Here is a 27,552-nt window from a genome sequence, read left to right as displayed (position 1 = left end):
GTGAGTTATGAAGGCTAAAAAGGGTCTGGTGGAGTTACACACACACACACACACACACACACACACACACACACACACACACACACACACACACACACACACACAGTCGATGCTGTGGGCTTTCTGAGACAGATGGGGATGAGAGAAAAAGCACAGTGTGAAGAAGAGGGAGTGAAACAAGGACAGACCAACAAAATACAGAGAACGAGAGAAAGAGAGAGGAGCAGAGGGGAGAGGAAAACGTTGAATGGATGCTTCAGCTGACACTTCCTTTGACCAATCAGAGCAAATGTTTCCCTCCTCCTGCATCCAGCCACTGTGATTGGCCAGCAGGAGCCGAGCTGCAGAGAGAGAGAGAGAGAGAAGAACACAGAGAGAAAGGGAAGAAACAGTCAGATGAAGACAGCTCTGTTCTTTACATGTACCGCTCTCTCTCTCTCTCTTTCATTCATTCTCCTCTGTCTCGCTCGTCCCGCTTTGTGCTGCTCCTGCTGCAGTTTGCTCGCCCATGATTATTTCTCATTCCTGAGGAGAGAGGGGTTTAATGCGATGGACCTGCTTCCCACCGACTGCTGCTGCTGCTGTTTACACCGCAGCATCATGGGAGCTGTAGTTTCCTCAGCAGCACAGGAGGACAGCTGATTAGCCAGGGATTGTGGGTTTTCAGAGTTTGGAGATGTGAGCTGGTGGGCGGACGAGGCTCAACAAACTCTCTCTCTCTTTCTTTCTATTCTCTCGCTGTCTTTCGTTCTCATGCTTTTGAACCCTCTTCTGCCCTTTTCCTTCCTCTCCTCTGCAGTTTCTTTCATCTGATCTCTCCATCTTATTCCTTTTCTTTTCCTGTCATACTCACCATTTTCCCACCATTTTCTCCTCTCTGCTCCTCCTAACTCTGACCCGTCCGAGGGCAAAGGCAGAATGGGTTGCCGTCTCACTCGGACCAAGGTGAGTGAGCTTCTGCAGGTGTGTTTTGGGTCTGAGAGAGAGAGAGAGAGTGATAAACAAAGAGGGGGGTGAGAAAGAGAGAAGAACGAGGAGGAGGAGGAGGGTGGGTAAATGAGATGTGATGGCTGCTGGGATGACCTGCTCTCTGTTATATCACTGTGGAGATGTAGACACACACCTTTACTGTATGCACACACACACACACTCCTGCTCACACGCACATGTACACAAATCCCTAACCCAGATATTACGAATGAACCCAGACAATAGCTGAGAGAGAGGCTCTGATGACTGAAGGCTAAAGGCTGTTATCTGACTGTGTGTGTGTGTGTGTGTGTGTGTGTGTGTGTGTGTGTTTCTGTAAAGGATGAGGAGGCAGAAAGAAAAGCAGTGAGTGAGAAACAGTGATGGGAGCTGCACACACATGTCCAGGATTCATAAAGTATTCACATCCCTTCACTTTACACTCACATCTTTTTCAATGAGTCACAGTCAGTGTTTCTTGCTTTTTGCAATTCTATTATCATTATTATTATTAATATTATGTAAAAATCAAACACTCCTATTTGCCATTTAAAAAGTATTCTACAACTAATTTAGTCTTTTGTAGAAGCTTCTCTAGCAGCAGTGGTAGTTTCCAGTATTTTGGGTAAACCTCTAAGAAGTGTATCTTATTCTCCTCACAGAACCTCAGAACCTTAGTATGAAAGATGATTTCTGTGTCTAAAAACTGAGGCTACTGTAGATGTGCCTTGTAGTCTCTCTGATGGTCAGCAGGAGGTGAAGCCCGTGGCTGCAAAAACACTTCTCTGAAGATCTCCAAAAGTTGATTCTGTTCATCTGGACGTAGCGTTTTGTGGGAGAAATGCTTCGTCACTCATCCAAGTGACGTCTTCAGTCTCAGCTGACTGCAGGTTTCCAATCTTATAAACAGGACATTTGCATAATGACTGAAACCAGCCCAGTGAAGGAACAGCGGGCTGTGAGGTTTGACCTCCCAGCCCGTTGTTCCTTCAGTTCCTTCAGAAACGTTTCTGCCACAAAACGCTATGTCCAGATGAACAGAATCAACTTTTGGAGATTTGCTTTCCTGGATGATTGAGAATGCATCAAGACACTTCTCTGAAGACTTTATTCTTTAATTGCCAGTTTTAAGTCTTTGTAAATTCGGGATCACTGTGGAATCAAAAGTTTAATAAATCAGGGTAATGTCATTGGCCAAGCTTAACCTTTAACTTAATACTAAGTTTGACAGCAGGACTGTTAACTATGGCTACGTAAACCTTTAAAATGCTGCCTGTGCTGGGTGCACTGAGGCTCTGGGTTTAAAGTCTGGACTTTACCTGTGACGCTGCAGCTGAAGGCACTCCAGTGTTGTCTGGTTGGTTTACTCCAGGTCTCTGTGGTACTGAAAGGTGAACCCACTCAGGTCTCTGTGTTTGTGCTGCTGAGACGCACCCCTATAGCATGATGATGCCTCCACCGTGCTTAGCTGCACCAGTGGGTTCACTGAGTGATGATCAGTGCCTGGACGCCTGGGAGTTTGTGCCTCATCAAATCAACAAATCTCTTTGCACTTTGTCCTTTAAATGCAGTTTGACAAACTCCAAGCAGGCTGTCATGAGTGTTTTACCCACAGTGGCTTCAGTCTCACTGCTGTGCTGAAGCAAAGGCCTGATTTGCAGAGATCAGCTGAGGTCACGTCCAGCAGGTTATCTCATCTCTGCAGAGAACGTCTCAGTGCTGTGTGTGTCCTGAAATGAAGCATGCTTTGTTCTTTTCATTCCTATAAATAAGTTATATTTACACATGCAATGGTATGAATGTGTGCTTCACTTAAAGCCATCATGGTGGTGTTTACATGAGAACTTATTCATTATTAATTGGAGGTTTATAAAACCAGGGAGAAACAAGTGTAACCTTTTCAGAGTTGTTAGTGTGGCTGTAGACTGTTTGGTGGTGTTTTCATTGTTGTTACTTAATGACTTGATTAACAAAATTAATTTGTGGTCTTGTATTTGTCAGCAGCGCGTTCAGACAGAGAAGTTGTGGTTGGAAATGTGCTGGATTAACTTCAAACAGCCTCATCAGGCACTTCGTGCATGGTTCAAATACAGCTTCAGAGAGCTGTTGGTCTGATGTCTGCTGAAGATGAAGACCTGACACTCCGAGGCTAATCTTTGATTTGATCTGCAAGCCCAGAAAAACGTTTGAGCTGGTTGCACTTCCAGAATCTAGACGTGAGCTAAAGTGCTGTGAATGTTTCACTAAGAGATCTTCTCTTAATCCTGACTATGTAAGAATGTGCACGAGACACCCAGACTACTCAGTTCAGACGGTTATTTTTCACAAGCCTGAGGGGCCATAAAGAGCAAGTAATTAAAACCCAATCTCATTTGCATGAGATCAAATCTGAGCAAATGCTCCTGCGTAAAAGGAGCCATAAAGCCTTCACAGGAGAAAGGGAACTGGGGGACTGTGGCTCAGGTCTCAAGCTTTGTTTTGCTTGGTTTTTTACTCGCTGTTTGATGAAGTTTAAGAAGACGTTCACGGTGTTTAACTGTAGAAAAACTATGTTAAGTGGTGCAATTTGTATAAAAATGTGATGCTGACGGGTCTTGATCAACTGTCCATATGTGAGACGTTGGGAGTGAGTACAGATGCATCCCCATTTTAGCAGCATGAAACTAGAAATGAAGATTAAGGAGGGTTAGAAAAGGAATTCAAGGAACAGGCCTGCACTAAATCACGCAATCATGATCGTGATTGCGGGCCATTATTTACAAGATAAAGATCATGTTGCATCAAATATGAAGTGAAGTTTAGACCATGCATTCATTATCTGTCGATCTACAAATACACCTGCGCACCTAAAGCATCTGTTTTATTATCACACAGCGTTTGGTTTTGAAATCTTTAGTATTTTTTGCTGGTTATTTCGAACAGTCTGTAACTGTAGATTTGGATTTTCGTTGTTTTCTTCCTCACATCTGTGTAACTTTGTGCTGAACATTGGGGGGGGGGGGGGGGGGGGGGGGGGGTGTTTAGATCTCTGTCTAAATAAATAAATAAATCTGGGTAAATTCACAGATGATTAAACATGCAACTATTTTGCTGGTAATAACTGAAATGAGTAAAGAAAATCAACAGCCTATTTATGCAAGATAATTCATCATTTTATTGGGGGGTTACATTGGTTGGGTCTGATTATTGGGGGGTCATAACCCCCCTAACCCTCCTGGAAATAAGGCCCCTGCTTCCCCCATGTGACAAAAAAATCAAGTTTGTCATCTGACTTACTGAAGCAGTGAGGGATGAGTCATCCAGTGTTTATGTTCTTGTCTCCATATTTCCATCAGAATTCTGCACAAAACCTTAAACCATCATTCCAGACAAATGGAGGATTTATTTTATTTCATTTTGCAGAAAAATAAATATTTAATCTTATGTTAATTAACCCCATAATTTCCCTAATTAGTTTTGAGCTTGTTGGCAGCGATCTGAATATAGGTCAGCATGTTTTTCCTTCTTTATGTGCCTCTAATAAACTGACTTCACAGATATGGAGCATCTTATCTGACTCTACAAAGATCTTTTTCTTTTCTTAAACCAAAACCTGCCAACCGCGACTTCCGTTGGTGACTACTGTATAAGAGGGAAAAAAAGAAAATCACTCTCTTAAAAGCTTTCAACACTCTATTATCCACGTAAGGCCTGAATAGCACAAGGACACATTATGAAGAGCGCTCCAGCTCTACAGATCAGCCGTCACTGGGAGTTTTTCTTGGAAAGTGTTCCCGTTTGTCTTGGTGACTGAGCACTCCTCCTTCCTTCTCGCTGCCTGTTGTAGCAAGAAGCCACATCTCAGTAATTGCTGTCAGCGAGTTAGCCGTGTTTTCATTTAGCACCACATCTCCTGGCTGAACGCCTCAATGATCAAAAGGCTCGCCTTCATGCAGAGCTGAACAATCTGCAGCATGAATGTTTTCTGGCTCCTGTTCATCTCAGAACTCTGGAACATACGATTATCTGGGAACGCATGTCGGAGAGGGTTTTCTCCTCGATGCGCTGACGCTGTGGTGCATGTAAACAAACACCTTATCAGATGATGTGCAGCACACACACACACACACACACAGAGTTCAGAGACCAGTGGATCTCTGACAGAGTAAAACAGGCAGAGACAAACAGAGGAGGGAGGTCATAACTCAAGCTGATGCCTGCTGAGGTGACCTGATCAGTGCACTTCATGAACACATGAGACATGAAATGCAGCGTGTTTACAGACAGTCACTACATATATCAGTCTACACGAGACTTTAAATAGAGACCAGAGAGGAAAACATGAGTTGTTGTAATAAGGAGACCGGTGCCTCTTTCATTAGCCCGCTTGGATTGTAAGAATCAAACCTCCAGTAAGGGGAATTAAAAGTAATCTGTTACATTACAGTTCAATTCAATTCAGCTCAATGTGCTTTATACTGATCCTACAGAGACAACAATCAGACGAGCCTGTGTGAGTAGGCACGTGGTGACAGTGGGAAGGAAAAACTCCCTTTTAACAGGAAGAAACCTTGGGCAGAACCAGGCTCAGGGAGGGGCGGGGCCATCAGCTGCGACCGGTTGGGCTGAGAGGAAGTAGACAAGACAAAAGACACACTGTGGAAGAGAGCCAGAGATTAATAGCAACCAATGACTAAATGCAGAGAGGTCTATAAACACATAGTGAGTGAAGGATGTAGTGACAGGTATGTGAGTTTTTTAATACATTCTTTAAAGTTTTATTTTAACCAGACTCTAAACTTTGTTGAACACCCAAAGAATAACTCTTTGAATGAACTTAAAATAATTGTGGGAAGGATTTCCACTTTAATAAATAGCTTTCCAATAATATTAAGTGCTTTTGTTGGACTAACGTAATTGCATGGTTTGCATCAACTCAATCAACTGCAGTGAATAAGCTCATCATTAATTAAGTTGGAATAACAGAATTAAATAATGCTAAATTAAACTATTTGATCACATGAAAATCCTTTCCATGACTTTAATATTATTAAGATAAGATGGGGCCTGATTATTTAAGACCTTGTATGTGAGGAGCAGGATTTTGAATTCAATTCTGGATTTAACAGGAAGCCAATGAAGGGAAGCCAAAACAGGAGAAATCTGCTCTCTCTTTCTAGTCCCTGTCAGGACTCTTGCTGCAGCACTCACGGGGTTACTATAGGCCAAGGTAATGCCGTCCAGAGGAAGAATCTGCTTAGATACCATATTTCTAAGATTTTCAGGGACGAGTACAATAACCTCAGTTTGATCTGAATTAAGAAGCAGAAAGTTAGCGGCCATCCAGGTCTTTATGTCTTTAAGACATTCCTGCAGTTTAACTAATTGGTGTGTGTTATCTGGCTTCATGGACAGATAGAGCTGGGTGTCATCTGCATAGCAGTGTAAATGTATGCTATGTCTTCTAATGATGCTGCCTAAGGGAAGCATGTATAATGTAAACAGAATTGGTCCTAGCACTGAACCCTGTGGAACTCCATAATTAACCTCAGTGTGTGAAGAGGACTCTTTACCTTTAATAATAAAATATTGTGGTCAACAGTATCAAACACTGCACTAAGTTCTAGCAGGACAGGGCAAGCCTTAGTTACGCTGGTCCCTACTTAAAAAGGTGAAACTGTATGTTGGCTCAGAAATAGCTTTACATGAAATATTTTATATATATATATATATATATATGAATTTATGTGCAAAATTACATCTGCTGATATTTCCCTACAAATGTATTCGTTCAACCACTTAAATTAATACTCTATGGCCTTGGTAACATGGCCAACTCCTTGACATGCATTTGTCAAGAAATAAGGCATTAATTTCTTTATAATGTGGGCTATGTAGTTTATTGCTAGTCTGATATCATGTTTTTATGTAATAGATCATTCTCAGGTCTGAGGGTTAACTCATTCAACTTAATGACACATTAAGTTTTGTGCTATTTAGTTAAACATACACAATAAATTGTCGTTTTCAACAGATCAGTAAACAGCTTTGATATAGCACTATATTTCCTGGACAGTATATTTAATAATTATTAACTGTGCTCATTATTTGGCCAGTTTTTAGCCTCTTCTTAAAAGTTTACAGTTTCAGCCAACATGTTTCAAAAGGCACAGCATTTTCGTTGAATGTGAACTGATAATGTTTCTGTTTTTTCCTTCAACTTTGATTCTACGAGTTGCATAACTGAACAAAATGATGCTGCACTGCACCGACAGTTTTATCATCAACCTAAAGAATTGCAAACTATTATAATCCATGCACCAACCTACATTGTAGACTCCTCCACTGCAGCCCTGCACTACACTACAGTATTTGAGGAGTAGCTGTTCTCCAGTACAGGAAGAAGAAGGGATTTCCTCTCACTGTGTCTGATCAAACAGGCCCACATTTAGAGATTTTTGAACACCATGAAACTATCCCCCAATGACACCGGTAATGTCATGCCTTATTTATGATTGCTGCTTTGGTTGTGCTGCACGCCCAATGAGAGCCACATTTTTGATGCTGTTTTAGTATCTCCCTCCATTTAGTCTGAGGATTTCTGAGTTTCTGAGCTGATCACCAAAATGACAGTCCAGACCAACATGATTACACACTTTTGCAACTTTCATCGGTTGTCCATATCCTTTCATTAGTTACATCTTATTTTGTACATATCACTGCCATGAAATTTACCTTCAGGGAATCAGCTAATGCCAGAATCTGTTCAGGCATGGGCCAAAACTCGTGGTCAGCAATTTCATTTTTTCTGAGTTTAGTTGGAGGAAATTAATTTCTGACCTTGCAAAGGAAGTCCTTAAGACAACTTGGCATACCACGGTCAGATGGCCTGATAGTGACATTGATATATCTGTAAGTAATTAACATAAGAAATACAATTTGAACCATGCATCTCACTTACATGCTCTATGAGGATATGAGGATATATAATGAGAACAAGACTGGGCCTGAAACTGACCCCTGTGGAACATCTGACAGGCTAATAAGATTTAAACGATGAGAAAACAGTACCAGATAATTCAAATCTAATGCTTCAGTCTGTCCATAAAAATCCGTATCAATCAGCAAAAAATCCAATCAAAAGAGCCAACAAGAGGTGATTACTGTCCTTAACTCGTGCAGTCTCACGATCCCTGTGTGGAACCCATCCAAAAATCTTTTGTCTTGTGTGCACAGTAGTTATTTTTTCCTAAATAGATTTTCCATCAATAACTACACTGCTCCAGGGAGATGAAGAGATTGACAAGAGTACTTTGAGGCTAGGCATGCAGGAAAGAGAGAGGTGGCAAAGGAAAAGGCTTAGTAGCTGTGTGTGAGACTGGGCATTAAGAAAGGAGAAAAAGACTAGGAAGGAAAATCAGGCTGGAAAGGATGTGCAGCAAGTTAGGGTGGTTAACCACAGACGTGTGCAAATGAGTGAAGAGAGTGTGTCTAGAAGATGGGAGCTGATGAATGCAGAAAATTAGCGAGGTAAGGGGACAGATGGAGGACAATGAACTACACAGGATCAGTAAGGAGGAAGTGGAGATGTCTAGAAAAGAGGGCACTGGCAAGGACAAGTGCAGAGGAGGCATAGTGGATATATTAGACAAAGGATGCTGACTATGGAGATGTAAGAAGGAGGAAAAGACCCCAGAGAGGATTCGTGAATGCTGTGAAGGAGGACGTGCAGAGGTTTGGTGTGACAGAGCAGGATGCTGGGGATAGGGTCAGACGGATGCTGTGGCGAGCCCTAAAGAGAGCAGCCAAAAGAAGAAGAACCAACATGATTGTTCCCAGGATGTCATTTCAACTTCATCCCACTGGTGCTGTGACTGAATCGGTCCATATTGACTCTCTGCTCACCTGCCAGGTGAAAGCTCAAGGTCTTTCTTGGAGACGATCAGCAGGATCTTCTTTCATGGCCCCTAAAGCTGCATGTGAATGTTTGACCTGTCTGTGCTGACAGCGCTGTAACACAAAACAGAGCAGAAAGCCACGCTTTGTGCGTGATCGGAGGAATCTAAGGCAGCAAAGCAGGGCGTGGCACGTGACTGTACAGAGACTGACAGTTTGACATAAAAGAGTGGTGCTGCTGCTCTGTCCTCCCCGTGGCTGCACAGTACACTGTGTCAACGGCATAATTCACAAATCACTGATCAAACATGGATTCTGATAATTATAACTGAGATAAATCACATGATAACAAATTTAGATGCTTTCAGATAAAGCCTCCATGTTCGTACCAGAACATTCCAGGGTTTTGTCCAATCATTTCATAAAAAACGACCTTCTTTGTGTGTATGATACAAAAGAAAATGTGACTCACTTCCCACTTCACCCAAATCACAGAGCTCACGATCTATTTTCCTCCTGAGTATTTCTGCATCTGTCAGGCTGAATAGTCAGAGGACGAACACCACCTCAACTATAGATTTTCAGCTCATCAGCAGCATGTATATGTTACTGTGAGGCCTTACGTGTGCTTTATTTTGGGTTCAGCAAGATGTCGTTTAACCTTTTTTCTTAAAATAAAAAAGCACAAGTTTATTTTTGATGGTTTTAACACTACATTAAATGATGTACGTTGATATGCAGCACATTAGCCAACAACATCAGGCTCTTACAAATCTGAATAGAGTTCCAGTTTTGTGATGTCACAGAAACTCAGACTGACGTTAGGTGTGAGCATCAGTGGTTTGATGGTTCGTTAACAACCTGAGAAATCAGTCTGCTGTCAGTCAGACGTTTGGTCCTATTTTTACTGACTAAGAAAGCCAGGCTACCACGAAAGTGTAAATGATTAACAACATGATGTCCGTCATCACTATGAAACTTACCTGTTTATCCAAAACATGAGTCAGTCCCACCGACTCCTCTGTTGAAATGCCCAAATTAACATGTTGGTCTCCTGCTACAAAACACAGTTTTGGTTCTGGGTATGTTGGAAGTTTTTTTTTTGTTGACTCTTCCTGGACTTAGAAGGGAAATCGGCTCTAAGCTGTCTGACAGACCTCGGCTCAGCTGCAGTCTCTTTCCAGCTGTGTTTGTGTTTTTGGTGCCTTTTTGGAGCAGTTTAAAACTCTGATATTTAATCAGTGTGACTAAATAGCAGATATGAGTATCTGGCAGCAGCTTTGTATCGTTTACCTGAAATAGAAAACTGATGCTAAGTCTTTGCACTAAAGCTGTGGAAAGTGTTTTTCCCAGGCTAATTCTCATAGTTGTCCTTAAGGCACTTATGTGACTTCATATATAATAATACTTGTAAAATGAAAATGATATGGGACAGGATGATGTGTGAAATGATTTTCCTGCTGTCCAAATCGTTTGATTTTGCAGCATCTTTGTTTTTCATTGTTGTATTTTGCACACCCGCCTTTTTCCAACCACAGACGAGTCACAGCCATTTTTAGCTGTCCAGCGTGGATATTTTCATGAAAATTTATGTTAATGAATGTTTATAAAGTTATATTGTCTTTTCACCATATTTCAGTTACAAGTTTTTAATGCCAGAAGTTTGGCTTGATTAATATCTTTCAAACTATACCAAAGGCAAAAACACATGCTCAGTTTGCCTTTGTTTAATTGAGCAAATAACAGTGGTGTTCCTGAGACCAGCAGCACAAATGAACCGGGTTGTGTGTTGCCAGGTTGCACTGACAGATGGGTATAAACTGTATTTAGTGTGTGGACCGTGTTTCTGGCAACACGACAAACACGTAAAACTTACTAATATGTGTTTACCAATTATTTTTTTTAAAAGTCAGAGATTCTGGGAGATTCCTGGAGAAACAGCTGGGATGCATGGTCTTAAAGAAACGGGAAAAATCGGGGGAAATGTGTGTGTTGCACTTTATGGTTTATGTGCCAATAAGCTGTTAATAATACTGGACTTATGTCACAGGTATTTGCTCAATAGAAAGTCTCGGCCACTGTGAGCACAGTGCATGTTACCATGTAGACGAATGAATCGACTTGAAGAGCAGACTGAGTGACCTTTGACCTTTGGTGCTTCATGTTCATTTGAGTATTTAAGCAAACAAAGAATAAACCTATCGGTGAACAGGCCGTGAAGTTACAGAACAGATTTGTAGCATCAATGGACGATTCAGCATCCCATCCTGAAGATTTGGATAATCGTTCATCAATGAATGGGGCGGAGCCTCAAACTGCACCATTAATGCAGACTTGGCATCCGATCCTGAAGATCTGGGTAATCTGGGCTTGAGCTCTGCACTAATCTGAAAGTTGAAGGCCCTCAGAGAAGAGTATTGGATCTTTACAGGTTTAAATGTATTTGCCACTGTGGTCAGTGATGTAGCCTCTTCAGATCATTATTGTGTCGTGTTTAAAATCACTGGTAAAGATGAAGTTATCAACGTGTCAGTGACAATGCCTGTCCACAGTTTATTGAGGCTTATATACCTCCATCATCTTTGCTTTTGGATTCTGTTGATGATGGTTTTTACCTTAGTCTGCTCACTGTTATGGATACTATTGCTCCAATTAAGACCAAAATTATCCGTGGAGGGAAAAGATCAGTGATTTAATGGTTAGAACTCAGAACAGGTAGTGCAGACAGGCTGAATGTAGGTGGAGGAAAACTAAAGTGCAGGCTCATTACAATATTAATAAAGACATCTTCAGATTTGCTGGTTGCCTGGTTCTGCCGGAGGTTTCTTCCTGTTAAAAGGGAGTTTTTCCTTCCCACTGTCGCCAAAGTGCTTGCTCATAGGGGGTCATATGATTGTTGGGTTTTTCTCTGTATCTATGAAGCGCCTTGAGGCGACTTTTGTTGTGATTTGGTGCTATATAAATAAAATTGAATTGAATTGAATTGAATTGAATTGAATTGAATTGAATTGAATTGAATTGAATTGAAATTGAATTGAATTGAATTTATAATCAAAAGTAAAAAATGGGCATGACAGTCCTTTTTCTCAAAGATCATCAATAACAATATCAATAACACTCGTGTTTTATTTAGTTTATTGACAGACTAACAAAAACTTTGCCACCACTTCCTTCTGAGTTATCGTCTAATAAACCATGTAATGATTTTGCAGCATTTTTTACTGAGAAAATACAAAAGACAAGTCAACCAGTTGGTGTTTCAATTTCAAGAGACATAGTAATAACATAATAACTTAATATACTACTAAGAATTTAAGAAATAAACCTTTAAACCTCATATCTTTGACAGAAATTGCTAAATAGATGAAATCTACAACTTTCTCCTTTGATATATTGCCCACTAATACTACAGATAGATAATACATCTCTGCAATCACAGCATTTTACTAAGACCCTGAAAATTGCAGTAATAAAACCTCTTTTAAAAAAGTCCAACTTGGATGTCTCAGTAATTAGTAATTACCAGCTGATATCTAAATTAACGTTTTTGTCAAAGGTTATTGAGACGGTTGTTTACCAGCAAATTCACTCAGAACAATCTTCTCAGTGTCTGGATTCTGACCCCATCATAGCGCTGACACCACTCTTATCACAGTTTTATTCAGCGTAATAGTGATGCATCAAAAGTCACAGTCTTAGTAGTGCTTCATCTCAGTACTGCTTGATAGGCTGGAGAAACGGGTGGGACTCTCAGGAACTGCGCTTAATTGGTTTGAATTTTATTTGACAAATTCAGATTTTTTTGTCATTTTGCAACCATAATTCTGACCAAATAAAGGTCACGTGTGGGTTCCTCAGGGTTCTGTTGTCGGACTGCTTCCTTTTAATATTTATATGCTTTCTTTAACTCAGATTAAAGAAATAATAAAACAAAGAGTCTATTAGTTATTTGAAATCAGGATTAAAACCTTTTTTCTGTAGCTTTTACATAAAATATAAACTTTATTGTATTTATTGCATTTTTGTTTTGTCCTAATGCTTTTATCTTTTCGTCTCTGAACGTTGAGCAGCTTTTGTATGAAAGATGCTGTATAAATAAATTTGACTCTCTTGTATCATCTACTTTAAAAGACAGCAGGCTGAGTATCAGACTTATTTTTATCTTTATAGCCTAGTTTGACATTTTGAATTGCAGTGACTCGCGCTCTGATGATCAAACTTTGGTGGACCCAGATTCACCAAGCTTTCCTCATGTGACACTTGTTTTCTCTTGTTGCATGCTAACTGTGATTTTGTGCTGAGAATGACGAATGTCTGCATTCTGCAGAGTTTTGCACTTTGAGACTGAAAACTGAGTCAAAGCATCACAAACAGCAGAGAGCGACGGATAGATGAAGGGAGGGGAGAGAGATCAGTCTGTGTTACTGTCAAAGTGCAGTGGAGCGCGACACACTTCTCCAGGGTACAGCACATCACTCTCTGACTGCTCTGTGAGCCTGTGTGTGTGTGTGTCTGTGTGTGTGTGGTTGTGTGTGTGTGTGTGTGTGTGTGTGTGTGTGTGTGTGTGTGTGTGTGTGTGTGTGTGTGCGTAGGAGGGGCAGGGGTGTTCTGGGAAGCAGGTTTCCACATGTATGAACTGTATGTTGTTTATGTGTGCATGTGGTTCTGATTCTGTGCTAATATCTGTGCCAGTGTGTGTGTGTGTGTGTGTGTGTGTGTGTGTGTGTGTGTGTGTGTGTGTGTGTGTGTGTGTGTGTGTGTGTGAGACCTCAGGCCTTGTACTGAGAGAGTAAAGACTCCAGTGCTGGTCCAGAGGTTACGGGGGGCTGAATCCTGACCTAGATGCCGCCTCTCTGTAACTTCGCTGCATCTTAACTATCACATGTGACGTTCCAACACAAGGCTGTACTGTTACACGGGAGTTTTGTTATCACTTGGCTTTAGCCGACCTAATGACTGACTGTCCTTCGGAGCGTGAGTGGTCCTTTTATGCTCTGACTGGACAGAACGATCCACTCTGGACAGAGTGAGCTTGCTTGATCTTATTTGTTGCATTTTAATAAATAAAATGGTATACAGCACTGAAAAAGCAAATTCTAAATTAAATAATTGGGAATTAATAAAGAAACTTCTCATATTTAAAATCTGTATGATCAGGTCTCATTTTATCCTAAATTAAAGTTAAACCTTGATTTGACTGATAACATTGTTGCTGTTATTTTTCAAAATCATATCTTCATTAATTAATTTGTAAAAAATGAGATATGGTGATCAGCCTGATCTCCAGACGTTATTTTCGAGGTCTAGCTAAATAAAATCTCAGCCAATGTTTCTCCTTCAGAAACGAGCAGCAGAGAATATTTACTGAGTCGAAGCTTTTTCATTATTATCTCAAATCTTCCCAGTCTGGCGTCTCAGTGTTTATCGTGCGTCTCTGGTACAGCTGGCCTTATTTGTATGTGAGTCACTCAACTGAAATCTTTCTCGATTTTTCAGCGAACCCGTCTTCGTTCCATTTATAAACTCAGACCTCCGTTATGCTGGTTTCAGTTCTATTGAACTCTCCATCATTCAGCCTTTCACGTCTAACACTTCCTTATTTAGGGAAGCGTTTAATAGTTTACAGCATTACTTGTTGATTTTCACAGTTTTTCTTAATAGCATCATTAAAACAACAGAGGCAAATCTTTTTGCTTTTTACTGTGTGAATTCATTTGTATCCATAGAGAGAAAAGTCATCTCAAGGGGCTTTATAGACTGAGGTACCCGACACTGTTAGTGCAGGGCTCGCTGAGCAGAGGAGCCAAATGCAAGACCCCGGAGGCAAAGAGACTAAAATTCTTTGACCAGGCAGAGGTCGTGCACGGGTCAGCTAGCAGAGCAAACAATTCCAGCAAGGGGCAGGCAAAAGAGAGAATCCAAAAAGGCCGTGCACAAGTAGATCATCAGGAACATGAGGAATGCTTAAAGCACTGGGAACTGCTGGAAAACCAAACCTTTAAAAAGATGAGGGGATCGGGCAAAGGAAGAAAGAGAAGCAGGGGGAGAACGTACACAGCTGATTGGCTGACTGGGAACAGGTGTGGCTAATTAAACAGGTGATGGCAGGGCTGAAAAAATTAAGGGAAAACTGTCAAAGGAATACTACTAGGAATAATACAAGAATACTCAGGTGGTTACAAAATAAAATAGGACTGATTTATAATGATTGGATCTCCTGTGAGCCAGCAGCTGGGGATGGTGGGGAGGAAGAACTTTCTTTTCACAGGAGATCTTTAGTAGAACCGGGGTCAGGGAGAGGCAGTTATCTGCTTTTAAACTTGAAGGGAAAGAAAAAGGGAGAGGCGTTTTTTCCTTCTCGACTTTCTGTGTTTGTAGTTTAGTTTCAGGGCATTTAAATTCAGCACAACTCTGTCACGATCACCTACAGACCGCGTGCATCCAAAGACATACACTGTTGTGTTAATGCAGCCTGCATTAACATTCTCTGTTTATAAGGTCTATGCTAACTGTTCTGAACATCGGTGCTGTCAGTGTATTCATAGTGAGTTTGCATGGTTGTTGGAGAAAATGTGGAAAATGTGATATCGTGACAGCTCTACAGAGGCAAGGTTAGCATAAAAATTTCTGTGTGACTGAGGATAGACTCAAACTCGCTGAAGGAATTTTTGCTTCAGTTCATCCCTGAGTACAACCTAAACACACCTAATGAAATAAAAGAGAAGAATAAACTCCTAACTCAGCAAAATAGAAGAAATAGAGGATTACACGGAGATGCCACCCACCTCTACCAAACCTGGACTGTTGCATTGTTGGGCAGATATCAGTTAACATCCTACACACAGGCTGAGTGACTAGTTTGCTTGCTGGCTGGAGGTGGAAAGAGGAGAGCCCACAGAAGCTGGAGGGAAGCCAGCGTTCAAGCGTCAGGCCTGCAGCAAGCTGCAAACAGCAACCAATCAGCCGAGCCCACCTGCATCCCACAGATATGAAAGCAGGGTCATCCTGGAGGTAGAGCGAGATCAGCATGAACATGCACAGGAGCCTGGACACCAGTACCAGTGTGTTTACACGACCTCTTCATCACCCAGTGGTTTTATTTGTCTGGTGTAATAACTATTCCAGTTTACATGAATACTGCATGGAGCCTTCTGAGACACAGCTGATGGTGTCATAGAGGGTCATCGGTCAGAGGCTTTATATTCAATAAACATCTGTTTCCATTAAAAAACACACTCACAGTAAACACAGTAAACACAGTAAGTACTAAAGGAAAAACTTTGCTGCTGTTCCAAACTTTTCTCTTTTGTTATCCAACTTATGCAAAATGGCTCGTTTTTTTATATAAAGACAGTGTGAATCATTTGCCACTTTATGTAACGCAATTGTAGTCAGGCATGCCAAACAGTTGGATCAAAAGCACTGACTGACCTTGTATTGGAGGCCAAACTCCCACTTTGCCTCTGTGTCTTTATTGCTGCCTATCTGCTTTATCAATACTCCACGAAATACTGCGATGTTTCACAGCAGAAACCTCGGGTGGTTGAAAATATAAATAATGGTTTATAGAAGGAACCAAATTACTGATGTTCATTTCCACTTTTTCTTAAGCTTGCAGTGCTTTAGCTTTCATGTTTTTTTTTTGGTCTTTAGGCTAAAACTCGTGAACCTGCTCACCACCGACACCGAGAGGAGCTTCACTACGTGGACGAGTATGGCCAGCCGGTCGCTGTGCAGGTCGAAGCTAAAAGGGGGCATGGTCACAGGAGGCGAAGGTCCCATTGTGCAATTGAGTGCAGCGTCCCCACCGAGAGACACTGGGAGGCCCTGAGAGCCATGGGGCTGATGGAGGGAGAGGAAAGTCAGGGAGACGGCTACACTGCAGGGTACGTACTTCTGTCGTATTCTGACGGCGTCATTTTTGTGATTTAAGTAAAAAACATTTCAGTTTTCTTTACTTTTAAGGAGCCAAGATCTGACTTGATAACCAAGTCAGCGCCCCAACCCCATACGTTCATGACAATAGAGAAATTTGTGTTTTTCACAGTATGAGAGACTTTTATAGAGAAGGAAAAGAATTAAATGGTGCAAAGTTTGGAACCTAAGTCCGATTTTGGAAATAAGGTGTTTGCAAACTGGATAAGATGTTGGCCGTAGGACTAAAAGATGGCAGAAGGATGAGTTGAAAGTTTGAAGCTAAACTAAGGAAAGTGGAAATGAACTTCTTTACGTTTCTTGAAAATGTTTTCACCTCTTATCCGAGTCATTATCAGCAGAGGTTTCAGGTGAAACCATTGTGAGTCCCTGCGTCACGCTATCATGTAACTTATTGAGACCAACAGACACAAGATGTGAGTGGAAGTTAAGGCGCCTGGGAAGGGATCTCAGAACTGGATTATAGGCGGCAGACAGTTGGATATTTTGTATCACATTTTCACAAATAGATATCAAATTGAAAACAAATGGTTAGATATCTTTTTGTTATTCTCAAGGAAATAAAACTAATCTGGTTGTAGATATCTATCTGAACTCTAAGAATAAGTTTATACATGGTGCGGAAGGCCTTCCCAGCAGTGGACATGGATGGCTTAGTTGAAAGAAACCATCTGAACGACGGCCATCCTTGAACAGAAGGGCGTGGCTTACGACACCAACTGTCTGCCACCTATAATCCAATTTCGAGATCCCTTCCCAGGCGACTTAACACCCACTCACCCTGATAATGGTTTCACCCGAAGTCTCTGCTGATAATGAGCCACACCCTTTTTCACACCTTATGATCAGTTAGTGGGTCAACGAGCCTCTCAAGGGAGATCTCCCACTAGGGCTTAAAATCTGGGACTCTCCACCATTTGGTCTTAGAACTGGTGAAGCTTTTCAGATGAGAGATGAAACATCCAGTTGCTTTTCATTCCAAGCTCCTTAGTTTACCATGACCTGGATGACTGAGAACCAACTGGAGTAAACTTTCACCACAAAGCAGAGAATGTGGGTTCGGGATCAAGGATGAGAACACGTATCATAAAGACTTTTAGAAAAGTTTTGGGGATGAGCTGACGTGTAACGACTGCAACGAAAAACACCAAAATAAATCATATGCCTCTGTTTGCATGATATGTCAGATTGAAGGACAATGTGTCTTTTTTACTTGAGGGTTTGGGGCAAATTGAGTTTGCAAGATCAGCACGATGCTCCATCGAGTGTCTCTCATGGCCATGGAAGGTTGTTGTCCTGAAGTACCTGTCTGTTTAGAACATGAAGACTATATATATATTGTTTTTATTGATCTCTTTCACTACACAGGCCTTATTATGGTCACATGACTGTGTCACCTGACCTATACTCTCCCAATGGTCACATGATGATGCCACCTGATGCCTACCCGCCCAATGGATACCTCCCCAGATCATCAAATGACCAGCACCCAGGCAACAACTACCTGCCCAGTGTGTCCTACAGCTTAGACCACCTGGACAGACTGGACTACCGGGTAATTTGTTTTTGTTTACAACACCATTTTATTCTGAAATATCACTTGAGTGTGTTCGTCTAAAATATGACGCTAGCTGCGATCTTTCCAGATTGTTCCATAAATCAGCCCTTAAAAACATCTGACTGAACTCCTCTTCAAGGTCACGTCTGGGAGACTTTCAGCACTAAAGTTAACTCATGACCCTCTCCAATGAAGACACACTAGTTTCTTTTCTCACCTTTGTTTCTATTTCAGGGCCAAGAAATGTTGCACTACCAGCCTAACTCTGAGAGCTGTCTGATTGGCTGTTACGGTGCAGAAGAGGTGGACCCAAAAAATTTTCCCAGACAGGTAACTGGTTTCAGTATCAAGGCTATGCCCTCTTCTCAGACCTATCCCTGTCTCTGTTATACTGTTTCTCTAACTATTACATTTTTTATTAGTAAATTTTGCAGTTATGGAGCATTTGCAGCATATTTTGCAGTTTGATTTGGAAAAAAAACCTCAGTTTAAATTCTCTTTTATTTTCTCTTTAGTCGGACTATCGTCAGCCCTGGAGGTCTGAACGTCCTCTTGGCTACCTTCCCCTCAGTGAGCTTGACAGCGGGTTAGGCTGTGGCCCCGACAGCCCGCACAACCGGATAGCGCTCTCCGAAGCTGAGACAGATGCCATGTCATCACTGCCTGGCCACACCCCTTCCTCTCAAGGATCCTCCTCTTCCTCCGAGTCCCTAATCTCCTCCGAACCCAGCGACTCAGGCTTCCACAGTGTCAGCACTGGGGAGCACAGACGGCTACACAAGATTCACGGAGGCCACACTCATCGGCAAGCTCACCATCTTCGCTCAGGCCACTCCCCTCGTGAGCAGAGAGGACGCTGGGATTTGGAGTCGATTCCTGAGACGACTCCGATGACCCAACCTGGAGTACCACAAGCATCCCATTGCTCTGTGGGTAACAGCACGACCACAACAGTTCACTTCCACAGAGCTGAGAGGAGTCCCACTTTACCTCGTCACCGTTCACCACCCTCACCCTCTATCGGTTAGTAAAACACAGTAAAATAATTGTGAAAATCTCCACTTTTAGTCATTTTAATTTGTCTGTCCACACCTATGTCTGATCTGTCAAAGTTTTGAGCTATGGCTTCATCACAGTCCAACCAGAGGTCAATACAGAATTTCCAGGTTTACACCCTCCAATCAAATAGCTAAATTTGCGTCTGCAAATTAAGTTCCTTAAACGATCACTCGAGGCGGCTCCAACAGCTCATGTTAAAATGCCCAACTCTACAGCATCACAAAGGTAGGTTAACAGCTGGGTAGAGTTTTGTCTATAGATGGATTTCTTCACGTAAGCTACACATCAGGTTTAAAATACATCCATTTAGATACAGCAAAGGCTTAAAGTTAGGGGAATGGCCACTTTGACAGTGTGCTGACACAGGTAACAGTAGCTGAGCGAATAGCTCACATTCTAGAATTAATGACAAACTGCGTTTGTATCTCCTGCATCGATCGCTGCAGACCATCCAAGAAGTCTAATAATAATAATAATAATGGATTGGATTTATATAGCATTTTCAAAGGCACCCAAAGCGCTTTACAATGCCACTATTCATTTACTCTCACATTCACACACTGGTGGAGGCAGCTACAACTGTAGCCACAGCTGCCCTGGGGCAGACTGACAGAAGCGAGGCTGCCATATCGCACCATCGGCCCCTCTGGCCAACACCAGTAGGTGGTAGGGTAAAGTGTCTTGCCCAAGGACACAACGACCAGGACAGCCTGGGGCTTGAACCGGCGACCTTCCGGTTACAGATACGCTTCCCAACCCCCTGAGCCACGGTCGCCCTATATACTCTTCACTGTTGCTGAAGTAAAGACTTTGGTGAAGCATAACTTACCTCTAATAAGCACGTATGTTTGCTGGTGTGATGTAGCCATAGTCTATGAATCAATCTTGCTCAGCAAGCTGATAATTTGGCCACGCTACCATCTCATTCAAACATAGTCACTTTTAGTAGATGGACAAAGTGCTAACAGAAACCAATCTGCAATGTCATGGTGGCTAAATCCCTCTTTTATTCATAAAGTCTCAGACTCTCCCATTGTGAGGGAGAAAAATGCTTAAATGTCTTGACTGGGAGCCAACATTTCATCGTGTAGTTTCCACATTTTCTTGTTTATATAACCAACCGTGCACTGCATCGTGGTATTGTTGTGCTGACTTTCTAGCAAAATAGCATTAAGTCACCAGCTCAGTGTCTCAGATCGTTAATGCACCGCGACCTGACAAACTTGCGTCTCACCTCATATGTTTTCAGAAAGATGTGGTTAATTATTTTTCATTATTTTTTTCATAATTAATGAGAAATTTTGCAAATAAGTCTGTGTTTTTTTTTTTTAAGTTTATAATCCAGGTTCAGGTGAGTGTTTCTGGGGTTGTAGGACAGAGATGCCCGTCAAGCATATTTCAGTATATCCAAAAACACTCTTGCAGACACATATCTAAGGCCTAATCACAGCTTTCTTTGAACAGGTTGTCGTACTGAGCCTTGTCAGCGGAGGGCGCTATGGTTGGAGCAGCAGCAGCACAGAGGAGGCGGGACTGTAGAGGGTCCAGGTAGGAGTCGAACAATAACAGATTTGAGTGAAGGACAGCGACGGCGCAGGGCGAGCCATCCCAACATGACAGATCCAAACACAGCCCAGACTAACCAGCCAGACACAACCAGCAATGCACTGGGGCCCAGGAGCAGGGCCAGCTATCCCAACAACTGTCACCCTGCTAGTCATCTGAGCATAGACAAAACGAGTCTGACCAATCATCAGAACACAATGAGAAACAGCCCGGGCTCGAACCGCAGCAGGGAGGAGGACTCGCTCTCTAAGAGCCCTGGATCCGGCTCCAGTGGCATGTCAGACTGGCGTGGCATTCAGACCCTCGGGAACCGCCCTGGCAGGCCAAAGGGCACGTGCAGTCCTTTCTACAGCACTCTTGGAGCTCCGCAACGTAGTCCTCGCTCTCCACCCTCACCTCGCTCCAGACTGTCCAATCAGAGGTCAGTCAGGAATCAGCTGCTCAGGGCCCGAGCCTACCGTCTGGCCAGGGAACGCAGTGAGGTCACCACAGACGAGGAGGTGCGAGGAGAAGGAGGCAGACTAGGGGAGGAGGAAGGAGACGATGGACGGTTGGCGGGGCGATACTGGAGCCGGACGGAAAGAAGACGCCACCTGGCGCTGTCACGCCAACACCGAGAGAGGAGAGGAGGTGGGGAGGAGCAAACTGGGGGCATTCAGGGGTCACTGTCATCTCAGACGGTGCTGGAACTGAGCCACATGAAGCAGAACCGACTGAGGAACAGCAAGCTGCTCGATGATTGGACAACGGTGGAGGAGCTGTTGACTCACGGGACTCGAGTGGAGAGCGACAGCCAGCTGTGTCCCAGCCCACTGCTGTCGGTCACTACTGTCTGATGGGAACGCAATACGTCATCATTTACTGATCACACTGAACAAAACCTCCAAGATCACTCAGACCCAGATTCATTAAATATGTGTGTTGGAAACAGCAAACTTCATGGTCACTCACGTCTCAGTTACACATAGAAATTATATTTTAAACACATTTGATAACAAAACTTTGTGTATTGGGGCACAATTTGCAAGATTTGCCAACATAAATCTCACTGAATATCCTTTTAAGTCCTCATAAAGAGAAAAATTAAGACAAAAGTTTACACCTTTCAGTAATCAGTTCTCCAAGGTACGCTGCCATTAAAAGAAATATATAACTCTGAACGTTAGATTACAAATCCATATATCTGGGATTAAAATACCAAGAATTATATACGTTTTTTTGGGAATATTACCTTCCTCTCTTTGCTCCATTCATGTTTTTTTTTAAAGGTTTAATGGCCACGATACACTGTCATAATATTTCATAAATTCTACTATAGCTACTCTAGCCTGAAAGAACCGTAGAAGATAAGCTGATGTTGACTTGCAGGGACTAAAGTTTGAACATTTCCGTCACACCGAGTAAAGACGTAAAGGAAAAAACTTCTGAGCTAAAATTCTACAGCAGACATCTTGACATCCAAATGGTTTCTGGTGACCCACTAAGGATTAGAGCTTGGGTTTGGCGACGCTTCAGCTTGATGCTAAACAAGCACATTTCAGAAACTAGAAAAAGGCGATAACCCACCCAGAACCCTAAATGGGTCTCCAGTTTCCCGGCGGAAGTTAAGAGGTTACATTAGACTCACATCACACTCTTAGTGAATCTGGATCTCAGCTATGTTATTTAATATCTGATAGGAAGTTCTGACTCATTTGATGATGCGTCAGAGCTCTTCAAATGCATCTGGGTTTATAAAAACAACCGAAGAGCAGAAAAAAAGCGTGGTCGGATCCAAAACTGGGGCTCAGAGGGAGAAAGCTCTCTGCAGAAAAGGCTAAATGAACACAAATGTTGATGATCATTCCAGTCCTGGAGACGGTCAGCCTTCCTGAGCTCAGTTTCAGCAACACAACCATCTGCAGAGAGCCTCTAATCAAGGGCCTGCTATAAAAATGACTCTCTGCGGTTTTGAACGAGTAAATAGACTCTAAAGAGCTGCATGAGCTTCAAACTCTTAACTCGCACGATGAACTGGTCAGATCCTTCACACACCAGACCGCCTGCGACCGGCATCAAATATCACACCACTGGATGTGTTGCCTTGTGGAAACGTGTCTCTGCTCCTTTTCTAGTTGACCGCCTTTGTTTCTGTGCCATAAAATGTCAAAGTCGACTGTGTGAAACAACAAAACTGCTCGCTCTAAGCTTGTTAGAGGATTTCTGCACCTTTATGATCAAACAGCCTCTAAATCCTCTAAGATGCTGTTTCAACACACCGTCGTTTCACTGGCGTATCCTGGGTGGTTTACCGTTTTAATCTCCACGCACTCCCACAGACTCGGAGTGTAAATAAATGCGGCGCCATCGAGAGGCCTCGCAAGTCTCTGTGCAGCACTGTGTTCAGCTGAATCTCCACTTCGCACACTTCTCACATTTGGTTCTCCAGTCCCGATGATTCATCTATAAATTGATGATGAATATTATGATTTTTGAAGCTGCAGTGCAGAACACATCCTGGTTTCAGAGTGTCGAGTGTCGGATTTGTTGATTTTCTTTCTCTCGTATGACATTCTTGCAGAGTTAAGTCCAAAATCATAATGTTCTGTGTTTCAAATACGTGGGTCAGACATGGAAATCAAACAGGACAGATGTATCATATCTACCGTAGCCCTGAGAGCGCTCCACTGGTAACAAATCTGTCAGCGCGCAGTTATTTTGGTAAATATGGAGATCACGATTATTTAACACAATTACTGACTGACTTTGGACAACTTTATATTTAACGACAAATACAAACAACAGCAGGCCGTCCACACCACGTATGAACTTCTCAGATCCAGGTTCATTTTATTCCGTTAACAAAAAGATGTCTATGACATTATTTTCAATTTGATATTTATTTGTGAAGACATGATACAAAATATCCAATTTGGCTCTTTGTTCAACACTAAAGAATACAAATGAAAAACCCCACATCCAATAGCACCTTCATGCTCATCCATCTGTATGTTTTTAAGTAATCCTAACATTCAAACTGAACCAGTTATTTATTTATTGTTTGTAAAAGTCATTATTTGAAAACAACCTTTTGAATTTTTAAACATAACTCAAATTTAAATATAATGAAATAATGAAAGTAAAGTTTATTTCCTGGTAAACGCCCGTCTGAGTACTGAGTTATATTTTTAACGCACAGATAATTATTTTTTTATATGTAACGTACCAAAAGCATAAAACATTTGTCATTCAGAAATCCTGCGGCTTCATCGTCATCCATCAGTTTATCAAATAAATTCTTTCTGTGTAACATGGGACAAAGAAAAGTAACAAATCCACACAGAGGCCACATGCAGCAAATGGTTGGGAATTTTGGGAATGTTGGGAGTTTTGCATAGAAATTATTACGATTGTCCTTCAGTTTCAAATGTTATAAAGCAAAATCTCCAAATCTGCCAGCACACCTGAGATAACACCTTGTGACCTCACAGGTGTCCAGTTAACCAGGATACCCATTTTCCCTTGTTTCTCAGAGAGCATAGGGGGCGCTCATGAGTTATTCCGTAATCAGTGGAGCTCTATGTAGATGAAGAAAAAGACCAGTTCTACTGGAGAAAGCATTTTTCTTTGGCGAGTTTCCATGATGTTCTTAAAAGACGTCTTTGAGCCAACAGATTTACTTTTAAGAGTTTTTACAGTTTTGTGTTGCAGTAAATCTGAGAAAGCTTTACAGCTTTTGAAGTGGGACGCAACCAGTAGCTTCTTATATACAAATGGAAATTTCCATTGTTGTTAAGCTACGCTTCCCACAACCATCGAGAAAGTACGCCCCGTCCTTAAACGGCCGATGCATAATTTAGAAAAAATAAAAATCAAAGGAGAGATAAAAGAGTCGTTTCATATCAAATCTGGCATATTATCAGTGTTGTGTTAGAAATACTAAAATAAAAATAGGCTTTTTGTCTTTAAACAGGTGTAAATAAACGTGTTAGCTGTTGAGCTTCATTTACACATAGTCAGGATTGGCTCACGATCGCCCCCTACTGCTCACCTGGCTGGATTCCTGGTGGAAATACCAGGAAGTAGACTCTTCTAGACTGGCTCTATTTCTAATCTTTTAGCCTGGCCTAGCTAAGCTAACTACATTCTGGCAATAATTTCATATCCATTAGAGACATGAGAGAACTATCAGTCTTGTCACACAGGAGGCAAAAACACTATATTCTTGTGAGTTGTTGCATCTGAAATCTATGAAAACACAACACTGATGATACTACACAAACACGGTACATGAATGAGTACAGGTACATATCACTACACGTCAGCTGTTAGCTGCAAATTCAGTCTAATTATTGTACTTTTAATTCTGTAAACGCGTAATTGAGACTTTGTTCCAGCCTGTCAGATTATCAGTGATGACGTTCAGGTAGATTTTCAGATCAGAGAGGATGATTAAATATCAAGATATCAAGGTTTCTGTTATCTTGTCACAAGGGCTGCTGTGAGCCAATATGACTGCAGACACCTTTGAAGGAAGCTGGTGGTTTCAACAATCTAAGAAATGTTTATCAGGGTTAAATGTTATGATTTAATAATGTGTCATAATCTAACTGTTCAATGCAATTTTGTTAAATATGAGAAAATGTCTGTTTATTTTCATATTTCATGGGAAGATTTGGAAGAAAGTGAGTTTCAAAGGTTGGTCCTGTCAAACGAATATATCTGAGGGTTTTTTCTAAGCTGTGTGTGTGTGTGTGTGTGTGTGTGTGTGTGTGTGTGTGTGTGTGTGTGTGTGTGAAGAAGAGTGAATTTGCTGGTTTGTTGGCAGTGATTAGCCAAAGATAACAGGGTAACTTTGGTTTGTGGACAATCTAGAATATCTCTGTACCGTGTAAAAGTATATTTTATAATCATAGTAGTTTTCTATATTTTATCCTTTATTTTGCCTTGAATAGATTACTTCTGCTTTACACCAACATCCTGCTGTGCTAGTGTGTGTACATACATGTTAGCGTATTGAGTGTTGCATATACAAGCGCTAATATTACAGTCAAAGCCTAGCATGCTAACACCTGATTAGCACAGAACAAGTGTTTCATTGATTGCCTAAACTGCTGTTTGTGCTAAAACTGTCGTCCTGTGTTTGTTTTTCTTTTGTGTGTGTGTGTGTGGGGGGGCTTTTATTTGGATCGGACATCTGACAGGCAGCGATAATAATTAAAATTGTTAAGCTAAAGCAGAGCCAAAAACTGGACATGCTTGGGATTGCTACAGGTACTTATCTTGTGAATTTTAATAACAATAAGAATTTAATTAAATATGTAAATAATTTGTTAATAATTAGCTAGTGTCAATGCCAGTTTGTCCAGAACCTCCGAGGCCGGACGAAAGTCTGTCTCCAAACTTCTTCCAGACCAAAGAGAATTCTAAAAAGGGAAAATAAGTTTGCTAACTGTGATTCCTTAAAGCTTCTTGAGATTTTGCCAACTCCAGTCAGCTGAGCTTTTGCTTTGAACATGAACAACTTTCAAGGAAATTTGCTCTTTCCTTTTTTTCTTGGGTTCAGATGATCATCAGTGTGGAAGCCTATCTTAGCACGGAAAAGTAAAGAGAAACCAAGTCTGGTGCTCCAGTGCCACTGGTATATTTACTTCTACCTTCATAGTGCTTATCATGGCTGTGTGCAATTCATGAAGATTTCATAGTTTTCAAAAGATGTTGCATCCTTGAAAAACTCTCGGGAGGTCAAAACAAGCTACTTTGCAAAGAGTGCCATTTATTTTTGCCACGTTTGTTGGGCTGAAATACCAAACGGCTGTTCAGTCAGTAAAGTCATGAACACGTTTCTCTGAACCCTGCCAGGTCCTCCTGAAACTAGACTAAGTAAAGGACAAGTCTTTACTGTCAAAGGTAAGTACAAAAATCTTACACTGGTTCTAGTTACATAATGTTGATCTGTGGTTTTAATTTCACAGTCAAAGCAGGAATATTTATTTCTGTTATTTATTTCTGTTATTTGCCACTTCGTTACATACATATGTAACAAAGTGGCAAATAACAGAAATAAATATTCCTGCTTTGACTGTGAAATTAAAACCACGGATCAACATTATGTAACTAGAACCAGTGTAAGATTTTTGTACTTACCTTTGACAGTAAAGACTTGTCCTTTACTTAGTCTAGTTTTAGTCGACTAAACATTATTAGATCATCGTAGACTAAATCTGAAGTTGACTAAAATATAAAGTGTAAAAATGTAAAAGTTGCTGCACACAGTTTACGAAGCGTTAAATTTACTCTTCTCTTCCTCCCAAGCTTTGACATGTTGTCGGAGCATGTGAGCGTAATCCCGCCCCCCAGATCAAACTGTGCACGTCTAACTCCGCTGCACAACACATAGTCACTATTCATCAACAAAAGTGTCAATACATTTCATTCTAGTTTTTGTCAAAATTAACAAAATGAACACAGACGTTGAGCCATCTGTTTTCAGCATGGGATGATCGGACACTTTAAGCTTCTAGATTAGAAGTTAGGAGCTACTAGAAAACTCCAAACACAGACGAGCATGTAAATTAGAAATTTGTGGTTTTTATTCTTTTCTCTTCCGC

General features: G+C 41.5%; 1 protein-coding gene across 1 annotated transcript; it reads left to right on the top strand.

The window, feature by feature from the left end:
- The first annotated feature begins 352 nt into the window (after positions 1-352).
- LOC146365022 (uncharacterized) lies at positions 353-27,046 on the top strand. Its single transcript, XM_084916422.1, has 6 exons — positions 353-945; positions 16,498-16,730; positions 18,148-18,334; positions 18,572-18,667; positions 18,853-19,360; positions 20,861-27,046. The coding sequence occupies exons 1-6, from the start codon at positions 919-921 to the stop codon at positions 21,796-21,798; spliced, it is 1,989 nt and encodes a 662-aa protein (XP_084772548.1). The 5' UTR covers positions 353-918; the 3' UTR covers positions 21,799-27,046.
- Positions 27,047-27,552: the final 506 nt, after the last annotated feature.

Source organism: Perissodus microlepis, chromosome 20 (assembly GCF_051167445.1).
Source record: "Perissodus microlepis isolate ML-2025 ecotype Zambia chromosome 20, ASM5116744v1, whole genome shotgun sequence".
Lineage (NCBI taxonomy): Eukaryota > Metazoa > Chordata > Actinopteri > Cichliformes > Cichlidae > Perissodus > Perissodus microlepis.
The sequence above is the reverse complement of the archived record's forward strand: the minus strand, read 5'-3'. Positions and strand labels throughout refer to the sequence as shown.